The 13,668-nt window shown below is 40.5% G+C and overlaps 1 protein-coding gene across 10 annotated transcripts in view; it reads left to right on the top strand.

Moving 5' to 3' along the window:
* Positions 1 to 13,668, top strand: part of TTC7A (tetratricopeptide repeat domain 7A) — a 172,185-nt gene that overhangs the window by 123,636 nt on the left and 34,881 nt on the right. For all 10 annotated transcript variants that reach the window (XM_051782864.1, XM_051782866.1, XM_051782872.1 and 7 more), the window contains one exon: positions 10,627 to 10,829. In XM_051782864.1, coding sequence (XP_051638824.1) covers positions 10,627 to 10,829 — 203 coding nt within the window. The remainder of the gene's footprint in view (positions 1 to 10,626; positions 10,830 to 13,668) is intronic.

Here is a 13,668-nt window from a genome sequence, read left to right as displayed (position 1 = left end):
GCCGTTTGCATTCTGGGGTTTTGGAACTGATAGAAGAAGTTCTGACCCTGCAATTTTGTTCTTATGAGACGCAGTTTTTCTTCCATAACTGGGCCCACAGCTGTGAGTCTGAAATTACCTTTGAGTGCTGTGGTTGCTTATTAGATGTCTCACCATTTGCAATGAAGAAAAAAAAGCAGGGCCCTCTGGAACCTTGCTGATAATTTCTTATTCTTTATGCAGGAGAACCTTTCAAATTCTCTTTTAGCTAACTTATGCAATTGACAGTTCTCAAACAAAACCTGGCAGTCTCACCGTACTTCTCAGCAAAGATTTTTTGTAGCTGTTTTTATGGGCTATTTCCTACCAACTGAACTTTAGTTCTAGAACAAAATATGTGCCATTGTTTTTATTACAATTTGACTAATGTTGAAGAACAAAAGAAGTCACCTTATGGAATGCATCATACTTTAAGTTAATCACATATGGTCACTTTTATGACTTGTGTGCGTGTAAATGTCAGTCATATGCTGTGGGCTTCAAAATCACCAGCAAGCTTTTGCTTTAGTCAGTTTATACTCCTGATTTAAGGCTGCAGAGAAGGCTGGTGGGGAGCAAAATAGATGGAGGTTATTGTGATGAGAAGTCAGATGTCCGTTGTCCATCACCCTGCAAATAGCTCTAGGCAGTTTACATTTTCGAGGCTGTCTAAAAAGACAAAAAGCAATAAAGACCTAGTGCTTGCTGTGACCTAGCTGTGAATTGCCGTGATTGCTTTTCTGTGTGAATCCAGTGCCTTTCTCAAAGGTGTTAATTAATTCATTTAGATAGAATTTATTTTTATAGGCTGTAACTTTTCTGTCCTATCATTTTTTAAATCTTTGTTTTGCTTCATGCTTACTTGTAGCTGGACTTGAATCAGGATTGATATTTTCAAAACACACACTGTGACTGCTTTGTAATTTCATTACTGAAGTCAGTTATTGTTATGGATGCAGCTTAATGAGCTCTTGGTGAGGTACTGGCCATTCTCTTTGCACAGTAGTGTGGAAGTTGCTGCATTCTGGTATCCTGAGGGACAAAGAGAGAAGCAGGTATTTTGGGCTAGTCTTTACTCTCTATGGAGAAGGGCATTGTGCCTGAATAATTAGAATTTCTTGGAAGTGACTTGATCTTACACTGGGCTTAGTGAGTGTAACAGTCCAGAAGGGTATCACTGACCTTCAGTACTAGAATCTTTTCCATTTGGAAGGAGAGGAAAGGAGAAACAAGTATACTTGTAAGAAGGTAATAACTCCCAGAATAGAGATATTTCATAAACAACAAATTAAACAGAAATGCGTGGCTAATGGTAGTTGAGGTAGTCACATGCTTTTGCATTACAGGTTACCCCAAAATTAACAGCTGTGGAAAGCAACAGACTATTAGTGTAATATTCTGATGGCTGCATACAGAGTCTCTTCATATTCATGGAAGAGCTGCATCAGTATGCTGTAGATTTTTATCAGGTTTAGCTTGCACTTGTCCTTTTTCAATCGATGACTCATCTTGTGACTCCAGGCAAGTTGCCTAACTTTTTCATACCTCAGTGTCCTATCTCTAAAGGGAAAAAATGTTAGTCTGCCTTTGGGAAATGACTTGTGTGTTGTTGTTTTTGTTGTCATTAACACTTTGACCTTTTTAGCATGACTCATAATCTTTAGATAAAATTATTACAATTTCCTAACCTCATACTCCAGTAAATTTATAACAAAGCATCCATCCTTTTCAGACACTAACAGGACGCAGCTGGCTGCGTCTCTGTATGAGGGTATGGATTTAGAGTGCCAAGTTGCAATCTTGTCTGGGTTCCATTAGAGCCACTGCAGTTGCAATGCCCCTTTGTATCCCAGGACATGAAAACTAATGGTGGCAACCAACTGATCCTGTAGAGCTTTCTGCACTGATATAGGAAAGAGGCACACAGAACCAGCTATCCCACAGCTATGGGAGGGAGGTTGTTCTTACAACCTTCCAGCAGCCAGGACAGGCCACAAAATCAGCGCATATCCTTGTGAAAGGGGGTGTTGGTGGTGGTTATACAGGGGAATCCTTACTGGATCATCCTCCACCGGCAGCTGCAGTACAAGTTCCTGCCTTGTACAGAAGCATCCTCAGTCCCTCCAAGCTGGAGAGCCCTTGTTCCCTAATGAGTTTCACAATTAGCTCATGAGAACATGTGTGCTCCTTTAGCAGTGACTGAAGGCAAGGCTGTGAACCCTGTGCAAATAGTTAATCTCTTTTGTGCTGTGAGAGAGATACTTACGCTGCATGTAAGAGGGCAGAAACTTAGTGGTTTTATCTATAACTTTTCTGGGTTTATGACCAGCACAGTTATGTAGGAAAGATAATAAAGCAGCAGCTTTGGATATGCAGCTGCTAAGTCCAAATGTGCTGCGCTATAACAGATGCTATACCTTGTCTTTCCCTGTAGCAATGCCTAGTGATCTTTTGCAAGATAGTTTTTTGTAGCTTCCTGTAAACACCAAAGAGCTGCTTGATGGATCTGTGATCTCTAGGAAGTCATTTTCTCTTTCATGCATGAAAATAAAACTGTGAATTCTCACTGTTAATCCTCTGTCCAGCTATCTCTTATAGGACCACCTGGGAGTGCAGTCATGTGCAGCAGGGAACTTAAAACATTACTTTTGTGGCCTTCCATAGCTTCCTGTTTTTCCTGCAGGCAGTCACAGTTAGCTTTGGAAGAGTATGAGGTGTGCTGTCCCCAAGGACTAGAGAGGTGGTCTATCCCTGCAGCAGGCATATTAATAGGCATACTCCGTTTTCAGGTGTTCTGCAGCAAAGATTGTTAACACAGCTTGTCTGGTCCTTTTTAACAATAACCCCCCCTAGTTCTCCTGAAATGTAATGTAATGGCTTCTTAAAAAGAGTCATCTTGGAACACTTTAACATTTATAAGCCTAAACATTATTCTTGGCCCCAAGTCTGAGAAACAGCTCATTTCAGGGAGTACTTAGGAACGGTGCTACAGTGCACATGCTGCGGTGGTGCAGCTCCAGGAGAGGTGGTCTTTATGTAATCAATATACTCATTTCTCCTCTTTGTTCTGCTTTTTGTAACTGAGAGCTTGAACGCAACTTCGAGAAGAGAGAATGAACTTCTGTGGCATTGGTAAAGCTTGTTAACTCCGCCCTCTTGCTGCAGGAAGAGCTGCAAGGGGAATCCTAGAGATTACTGGTGCTAATACTTTTTAAAATCCTGCCAGTACTCCTCCTTTTTGTTTAGAAAATAGAGTCATGCTGTTTGGCTAAGGAAAATATACTTGAAATCGTTCAAATTTATGACCAACATTTACCTTCATTCGACGTTTTTATAAGATCACTTTTGACCCAGAGAGCAAAGCATGTCAGTATTGAAAAGAAATAGTGTTAATAGTTCAAAGCTCTTTGGGTAACTGGAGTGATTCCTTATCTGAAGTACATGTGGTTATATTTCCAGGCAGTAATAACCATATGCTCTATTTACACAGAGCATTTTAGAATGCTGCAAGCCAGTTTTAATAAGAGTTCTGATATTCCAGTTTCCGTTACTATATTATTTTAAGCTTTACTTTTAACTACGATGTCCACTTTGTTTGTCTTTACTAGTACTTTATATCTGACAATTTAGCTTCTTGACTAACCCAATACTTTACCAAATATGGCCACTCACAGCAAAGTAGGTCTGGTAATTTGATCTAAGTTTGGCTAAATGCCTGCTAAGCTCAGCCTGTGAACCTCACCAGGTAGACCCTAAGGCTAATTTAAAGGAGCATTTAGAGAAAAATAATGGGGACCTGGAATGGGCTACCTGCTGTCTCAGTAACATGCTAAAGTTTACCCTAGGAAAAAAAAGATTATAACGAACATGCCACAAACAAGAAATGCGAAGAGAGGCAGTGCAGCACAGAACAGTGAGCTAATGGAAAAACATCTGCTCCCCCGAGCTATGTACAGCAGGAACTTTCTTTTTTCCCCTTCACAAAACACTTGTGATTTATTTATTTTATTTGATGTGGGCCAGTCCCTGGGAAAAAGCTGTGTTAGAGGAGATGGGCTTTGTTCCACAAGAACGAGTCATTGGGGCCAGTGGGCTGGAATCTCCTACCCTAGCTGGTCAACAACCGCAGAGCTGGCATGCTGGCAGCAGCCAAGGGTGCAGCCAGGCCCTCCCCTGTGCCCCTCAGCTCACCCAGCATAGCTTGTGTTTGCACAGCTTGGGCATGGGCACTTAAACATTCTTCCTTCTCAAAGCTTTCCGTGATCCTAAGCCCCGACAAGTTATTAGCTCTGATATTAAAGGTGTTTATCAGGTTTGGGAGACATTTTTATTGACATTGCTAGAGTAGGTGGATCAGATACTGTCCTGTGATGCAGCAGTGGTTGTTGAAGCAATTCTAATATTTTTCTTTTTTTTTTTTTAAGTGCTTTCAAATTTTAGAATTTTGGATGTAGAACTTCCCCATCCACGCTTGAGTTCTTGAGCTTCATAAACGCTGCTAATTTTTGTGTCTCTTTACAGTGACACAAAGCACTATGAAAAGCTGGAGCCTGGTGAGTGGGAGCAGGAGGGAGTCTTTTATTAGACACCTGTTACTGAGGAAAATAAAGGTGTGGCTCCTCTGCAGTATTTATGTAGTAGGATGGATTAGGAAAGCTTCACACTGGAGATAGAAATGGTGAAGTGAGCTGGTTTGGTCCCCTTTGAAATACTATTAGTGAAGTTAAGAAGCCAGCAGTCATTCTGCTGAGCCTCCTGCTTTAGCAAGCTGTGTTCTAGGCTTTTCTGGTGGAGGCTAAAGTCACCAAGTTCCCCATTTCTCTTCATTTGAACATCCTCAAGAGGGGATACTAGGTTTTGGTCTACACTCTCCACCTTGGTTTATTTTACTTTCTATCAACAATGAATTTAAAAAGTCAAAAGGATTCTTATAGCCTTATATCAGCACAGGGCATTTTGGATTGCCTCCTCCCTTCATGAGGCTTCTGGATGTTTCTCATTGCTGGGGCGGGACATGAAACTTTGTGGACTGATAATGCTTTGGCATGGACAAGCTTCAAAGAGCACATACTATTTCTTTAAATTTGGGACATGCAAACATTCATGTGTGTCTTGAACACTTGCTCATGAAGGAAACAGGCAGCAGTTACCAATGCTTTTTATTAAGCATTCTGTGAATCCTTTGCCACGAGATGGAGAGGAACTTGTTACACTGCCAGTCGTACCCAGGGAGTGAGTGAGGGTACAAAATACTAGCATTTCCTCAGCTGCTCAGTAAGTTTGGACAAATGATGAAGTGTACTGAGTCATGAAGAAGGAGACAGGACATATGTTCGTAGGAGTCCTAACAGGAATTTATACTTGACTGGGCTGAAATATGAAGGCTTAGAAGTCCTTTCTTTGGCAATAACCAGCAATGCATGTTTTGAGAGAGAGTGCAAAAGAGCCCAGAAGGTGCTCTTCCAACAGAAGCATTTTGATGTCATTCTTATTAATGGTGGCCTAATTACCAGGAAGATGGTGGCTTACTTCTCCCTGCTGGGAAAGAGTGCACTAGTGAACCAGGCCCCATTTCACATAAAGGAACCAACTACCTTGTAATATTTCAAGTCACGTTTTGACTGTGCCATTTAGTACCAAAGGTAGCTTGTGGCGGTTCTGTGCTACTTCCAAAAACTTTCACTCTCATGCTGCATTTGTAAATAAAGAAGCTTGGACATTTCAGGCCCTGTGAGACCCAAAACTTGGGACTTTAAAGTGAGTCCCCAGACTTCAGGTACCAGTTTGCATGCAAAGAGAGCCCTTGAGGATATAAATCTATTGCCTCATTCAAAAGAGCAAGTGGCTGAGGTGGATGGGAACACGTGGCAGGTTTTGTACTTCATTTCTGTATCAAACATTTACATCAAATGAAATTATTGTAGTCAGGATACAGTTTGAGGAATCTTCTGTCTAAGCTGCCACAAATTGTCAAGCTACTGTATGTAGGGTGGTGTCATAGCATGGAACAATGACTAAACCTCACCTGCCAGAAGGGAAAGGCAGTGGGGGAACCCTTTGTCATGGTAATTTTCTGTAGTCACTGCTGAAGGCAGAGCTTCTCTCTGAGGAGTGGGTCTTTCCAACTGACTAAGGGCTCCTGCAATAAAAAGCTCCTGAAGGCAGATGATGTAGAACAGAATTCACCTTCCTACACATCCTCACAGATGCTCTCACTTTCTTAAGTATGAAGGGCTACTCCCCATTGTACCATCGTGCTGGGTATTTGGCTGTTACCCTGACCATGTTACTATGCAGTAACATTTTTGGGGAGAGTAGGGTGCTGTAAATCTGGCAGGCACACACAACCAAGTGATGTGAAGCAGTCTTCTTTGTGGGAGTTAAGTGCAGCATCTTGGATAACACCAAATGTGATTCACAAGGAATGAAATTTTAACTCTCGGGTTGTTCACAGTGCAGAAAAACATTTCAAATCTGTTTGATTTTTTTTAGGCTAGAATTACAGTTGTTGCTGCAGTGACAAGCACTGTCACTCTTGACACTGCTTTGAAACACTTAGGAAATGGGAAATAGAGTCAGTGTTCAAGGTGTGATGTTAAGCAGCTCTGTTTCTCAGACTAGCACTGTGATGCAGACATGACTAAATTACACTGTTGTTATGCCTCTGGTGGACTACCTAACAGAACTCTGCAAATAATTTATCTTGGAGACAAAATAAGGCAGCCGACTGTAGGAGACCCAGCTTTGTCAGTGTTCTGGAGATTGCTCTTGGTCTGTGTGTTTGTTACTGCTCTTTGCAGAGCAAGTAGATGATACACTTCTGGCAATTTTCACTTGATTGAGGATCTTCACTATAGATGAGCTTCTAGCAGAAATGGCTGGAAGAACTAGGAGCTCATGTTAGGAGCTAACAATAATCTGAGTGGAGATATGTGCCACTCTCAGGGACTGGACCAGCATTAAAACTCGTGTAGCAGTCTAGTTGCAAGTCAAGACAAAGGAGGCCGTAGCCATGAGAGGAGACAACAGTTGTTTGGAAGAACAGCAAAGTAGGCTGGACAGTACTAAAAGAGAGCACAGATGGGAAGCATAAAAGTGGATTTGAGAAAGGAATGAATCTAGGTTGGATTTTGAAGTTAGGTGGATAGTTGCTCGTGGTCTCAGTGCAGGCGCAGGCTTCAATTGCTGAATGAAAGGAGTAAGTACACGATTCAAACTGTCTTTGCCCAGCCATGCAGTGCATTGTCTCAGTCCATACCTGTAGGGAGAAGTGCTGAAATATTTCCTAATGTCATTCACACTCAGAGTTTCTAGCATTACTCCAGAGAGGCTAATAGAGGAGTGGTACTTCCAGGGTCATCATCTCTCTGCTCAGTAGTATTCAGAGAGCTTTTGTTGGTACTTAGTTAAAAACAGAATGTAGATTTGTTTTAATTTTTATGAAGATGGTGTTAAGTGAGAGAGGCAAGGAAGCTTGGCTTTAGATTCAAAGCTTTGAAGAATGTCAGTACCAAGAACAATGTAGTCCAGCAATTAGAGATTCATAAATGGTTTCCCTGAAGCATTGACCCTTTCACAGGATAAGAATTATAGATCTTTGGTAGCTGTGTCAGCCTAAGAAGATATCTTCTGCTTTGGAGTGGAGCTGGGCACCATGTCTCTATCATAGAACTTCCTCACAAGGGCTGCTAATTTTGTTAGGTGTTTATTTACTGCATAATTAGGTTATATAAGGAGATAGGCTGATTAATCCAGTGGTCAGGAAGCTGCTAACCCAGGTAGCACAAAAACAGGTGTTTCAGTACTTTCAGTACCACTGAGGGTATTACCATGAAAAATGTAATAGGTACTCTTTTTTGGGTTTGATTTCTGCCTCTAGCTATGTTTTTATTCCATGTTACATAAACTTTATCTTGTTAATCTGTAAATAAAAGGAGTGTGTAATAGAAGTGAAAAATGAGTTTGCAGAAAACACATTTTAATGAAGGCTTAAACGACGTCCTTTAATGTCTATTTTTAGCTCAGTAGCTAAAAATTTTAGCACTCCTTTCCTTTCATAACTACAAGGCACCCCTCTCATTCTTTTTTATGCAAATTAGACCTCCCACACCATTAAATCATTTTTATTGACTATTGAGCCTGCAAAGAAGTGGACTGAACTTTAATATGCTACATTACCATACCATAAAATACAATTTGTAGATCTTATTTAGATTCTGTGTTGCTGCACTTCCTCTAAATAATTGTTATTACTGAGGAAGATTTACAGGCACCATTGAAAGAATAAATACTCTCCATTTTGTATGCATTGAAACACCGGCTGTGCGTGATTTCACATCTAAACCCCTTTGCTCCCAATTCTTTTCTGAAATGAAACAAGTCACATGATGCTGTTAGTTACTAATAGAGTTTTTAATATACCAGTATCCAGAACTTCTGCTGACTTCAAACAGTGCCAGGGTTTCACCCCTTCTTTTGTGCTGTTAAGTTTGTGCTAACTTTGCAAATGAAGTGTTCATCTTCAGGCAGTGATTGCCTCTTTGCACATCACCATCCTCATTAATGCCACATGCACAGCATCAGCTGCTATGCAGCACTTGGCAGGAAAATGCTCTGTTCCTTGGAAGTGCAAGGAAAATACTGTCCTCCCACAAAGTTTTGCATAAGGCTGTGCAAATACTCAGCTTGACAAGGTACATGGCGTTGCTTTCTGTTATTATAGATAGCTGCAGCCTCTTGGAGCCAAGGGAAGGGATGCATGCAGAGATTTTATGATTAACCAGAGAGAAATGTATATGAGTCATTCTGAAAGAGTATAACTCTTATGGAGGAACTAATATTATGCTCATGTTGACAGCCTTGGAGAATGACATTTATCTGTAGCACAACCTAGGGATGGCCAAGGAATATTGGAGCAATGTCTCACCCTTCTTCTAGGAGGACCACCTCAGAAGTGGAAGGGTGTTCAGCCATGCGGTCACTTCAGTACACAATTGTTTTTAGTGTGCCAATAGAAATGCTATCTGTGGTCCCAGTCTCATGTCAGATAGTCAAGGAGGAGCCTTTACATGGTCAGGCAGGACTGCCTTTGAGATGCTTTCCTGATCACCTCTTGCCAGTAAGCTTGATGTCATCATGCCAAGTCCCCACAGTCTTCTGGGTCTCCCAGTGTTTTGAAACTGGCAGAGTTTCTTAAATCTGTTTAAGAGAAATTGTCACACTAATTTCCCTCCTCACAGAGACTTCATGAGAATATTCACTGCCTTTAAAAGTCAGGGCATTTAAGGTTGTGTCTAATTTCAGAATAGTGTTTTCTAAATCTGGAGCCTGAATTAGTAGTTTTGAATTGGACTCTTGAACTGTCAATACTTACTGCATTACCACATCAGTTAAAAAAAAAAAAAGAGACCACTGATTTTTTGCAGTGAGAACACATAGAACACAAACAGGTTATGGACCAAAGAGCAATGCCTGCTGCATGAAGAAAGAGAATTATTTTATATACGTACATGCATACAGGTTTGTGTGTGCATATATATATATATATATATATATATATATATCTGTCTAAAACCACAGTTTCCCTTTTCAGTTATGTGTAGCAGTGAAAACTGAGTATCACTTCTGACCTTTTGAAAGAATTTAATATCTAATAAATCTAGAATTAGACTATTTCAGTGGAAAGAGACCTACAACGATCATCCATTCAGTCCAACACAACAATCATCTAGTCAGACAATCATCTAGACCAAATCCTGAGAAATGTTAAAGTTCAACCATGAGATATGTTATGAAATTTATGTTGATCATGAGAAATTATTTCATTAACAAGTTGACATTCAAGCACATGAGTGTATGCCTGTTACATCTTTTTCCTAAAAAAACCACTAAGACAGTTGCTGATAGATCAAGAAAGTAAATGAGTGGTCTCTTCCAAGAGCTGTATTTCATTTTTCTGTAAAGTATGAGGAAGTAAATGGGTGAATACACAATATAAATAGATCTATATTATAAAAGTCTTTTGATTTTAACAGTCTCTGAAAAGTTAAGAGACAACTATCTCGTGAACTTGACAAATAAGCAGAGAGAAACACTTTTACCATATTTTTAAATGTAGAAATGCTCTTTTTAAGGTAAGTTATCTAATGTCCAGCTCGGATGTATCGTATTACTCTGACGTGTTTGAAGTTCTCAGTTGACAGTGATATCATATTCTGTTCTTTTCCCCCCTCCCCAGATTATTTGGAAATACATATGATGACGCCAAGTAGCTACCAACCTTGCTTCCTTAGGGCTTAGTTCAGCACTGTTTACATTCTCAATGGACGAATCCTTAAGGTTGTCCTCTGTCAGGGCACCACCTAAAGATGTCCATGAACATCTGTATAGAGCCCTTTGCATTAGGAAAAGATCCATTCAGTGAATCCTGTCATAATAGTAAGCACTAACCATAGTAGTAAGCATTGTGCCAGATCATGGCCTCATGTTTTAATATGCTTAAGGGAAATTATTTATAATTAATACAAAGAAAAGGTCTCTGTTAGATTTCCTTTATTGGTAGGGTGTTTTTTACTTTATTTTTATGGTTTGCTGTTTTGGTTTTTTTAGCTGAACTCTTCATGGAACAGCAGCATCTCAAAGAAGCAGGCTTTTGTATCCAGGAGGCAGCTAGTCTTTTCCCCACGTCTCATGCTGTATTGTACATGCGTGGGAGGTTTGCAGAGATGAAAGGCAATTTGGAGGAGGCTAAGCAATTGTATGATGAAGCGCTCACAGTGAATCCAGCTGGAGTGGAAATTATGAACAGCCTGGTGAGTTTGCAGGGGCTCAGCTCCATTATAGTATTTATGTTCCTGATTAACTGTAATAAGAGGGGAGAGGGCACATGCTTGCTCTGGATGCCATTGTCTTCCTAATCCTGAGAGCAAGTGACTGTTCCAAGCATAAATTGGGTAGCTTGAACCTCTATTTTAAGACTGGATTGAATGTTTTTAACTAATTAGCACTTGTGTCAAAAGTAAATATTTTAATTGACAAAGGCTGATAGTTTTGGAAGTCAATTCACTGCTTTGTCTTTGCTGCTTTTTCTACTAACTGTTATGCATTTTAAATTAGCAGTACACTGATGTTCGAAAGATCTGAACTAAATAACTCTTGAATGTGGAGATATATATTGAGATATATAGATAGATAGATATAGATATAGATATAGATATATAGATATATATATGTGGGGTTTGGAAACCTTGGGCTGGTGTCTTGTGTCTATACAAATCAAGATAAACTATGAGTTTACAACAAAATTAATCTGTTGCTCCCTTAAGCTGCAACTTAGTTCAGCCTTGTGTAGGGGCAGTGACTCCACATTTGTGGGTGTTTTTTGGTAACACTCCTACCCAGCAAATTTTTCTTTTTTCTGTGGCACCAAGCCCAAAACAAACTGTTTTCCAGACACAGGGCCTAGAGCTTAATAACAGTAGTTGTAATACAGGGAGCTTTGTGGAAGACCAAAACCCACTTCTCTTGTGAAATCAGAACAGTAAATCAAATTTCATCAATTATTTGTCTTTTTAACTGTAGCCCTTACTAGGTCTCTCTGGGGTTTTAGAAGTCTGTCTTGACTAATTTATTTTTTACAGGAATTCTATATCCATGTGACTGCTTAGTGTCTTTGTTAGCAGATTTGTATCTGCTGGCATAAATTTGGTCCTGATGGGGTTTGCTGGTATCTCCGAAAGTGAAGGGGTATTAGTGCACAAGAGGACAAATGTGAAGTTCTAATTGAGAGAAAATAGTAGAACGTAAAGGCAAGGGATGAGATATTTGGTAATAATGAATGTTTAGTACAAAAATAGCAAATTAATAGCTGATGCATATGTCAGGAGACATATGCTATACACATTTCAAGCTTATATGGGGTAATAATATTACTTTGATGTTCTAATATAGCCTTTACAAATTCAGTCATTAAAAACCTAGCTAGATGGAATTATATTCTTTGCTCAGTGTCATGATTTCAGATGTCACCGATACCAGAACAACCATCAAGTTAGATTCCAACGTGGTACTAACAGCTTTAATTTTTGTCTTATTTTGTGGACACAACCACATTCTGTGTCTTCCTATTTCAGTTACTTGAAATTTTCTGAAACTGTAGTAATTTGGAATAAAAATTTCTGAGATGCAAATCTGCTCTGGCCCAGTTGACTTCAGAAAATGTCATAACTGTTACTGAAAATGAGGCTACAGAAGAGACCTTAAAGGCTTCTGTGACATCTTCTTTACTGTGCCTTAGTGTCTTCAGGTTTTGCAAGGAATGGGTAACATACTAATGCACTTTTTACCATCCCTAAGAAAATCCTTTCCAGGTTATCCAAGTTGTAACCTTTAAAAAACACATCTTGTATGTGCTTAGTAGATATGTATTTCTGAAAGCTCTAAAGTGTCTGTGAATGCTCCTTCCCCTCAAACTCCAGTAATTTTCAACAAGGACAAGAGAGATGACCTGGTAACTACAGGCCTGTCAGTCTCACTTCAGTGACTGGTAAAATTATAGAGATTATTCTGGGAGTTACTGAAAAACACCTGAAAGACAATGCTGTCATTGGTCACAGCCAGGGTGGATTTGTGAAGGCACAAGCCCTGGGGCAACCCTGGGTGTACATACAGGGTGGGGGATGAGAGGCTGGAAAGCCACTTCATAGAAAGGGACCTGGGGGTCCTGGCTGAGGGCAAGTTGAACATGAGTCAGCAGTGCCCTGGCAGCCAGGAGGGCCAACCGTGTCCTGAGGGGCATCAGGCAAAGCATCGCCAGCCAGTCGAGGGAGGGGATTGTCCCACTCTGCTCTGCACTGGGGCGGCCTCACCTTGAATATTGTGTGCAGTTTTGGGCACCACAGTATAGGAAGGTCCAAAGGAGGGCCATGAAGATGTTGAAGAATCTAGAGGAGAAGCCCTACCAGGAGGAGCTGAGGTCACTTGGCTTGTTCAGCTTAGAGAAGAGGAGACCTCATAGCTGTCTATAGCTTCCTCATGAGGGGATGCAGAGAGGTAGGAACTTACTTCTTTTATCTCTGGTGACCAGTGTTAGGATGTGAGGGAATGTCCTGAAGCTATGTCAGGGGAGGCTTAAGTTGGATATTAGGAGAAGGTTTTTCACCCAGAGGATGTTTGAGCACTGGAACAGGCTCCCTGTGGAAGTGGTCACAGCACCAAGCCTACCAGAGTACTGGAAGTGTTTGGACAATGCTCACAGGCACATGGTGTGATTCTTGGGGCTATCTTGTGCAGTTTTGGGCCAGGAGACAGACTTTGATGATCCTTGTGAGTCCCTTCCAATTCAGAGTATTCTTTGGTAATGTCTTAGTCAAGGGATGGAAGTAAAATTTAGGAGAGTTGAAAAAGACAATGAGATGGGAAATTTGGGGGCAGAGACTCAGTCTGTAAGCAAGTGGGGAGGAAGAAAGATAAACTCAATAACAAAGTGAGAGAAATAAGGATAGATGGAAAATAGGGTAAGATAGGTAAACTGAATAAGACTGGATAGATAAGACACATGGGTTGACAGGTGGGCTTGTTGGAAAGGGCAAATTAAAGAGATCAATCTTATGAGAGTGGCAAAGGCGCAGGAACCTGTACTTTCTTTCCATA

Source organism: Manacus candei, unplaced genomic scaffold (genome assembly GCF_025592945.1).
Source record: "Manacus candei isolate 608988 ecotype Guabito, Panama unplaced genomic scaffold, ASM2559294v1 h1tg000017l, whole genome shotgun sequence".
Lineage (NCBI taxonomy): Eukaryota > Metazoa > Chordata > Aves > Passeriformes > Pipridae > Manacus > Manacus candei.
This window is presented reverse-complemented; position numbering and strand designations above follow the sequence as displayed.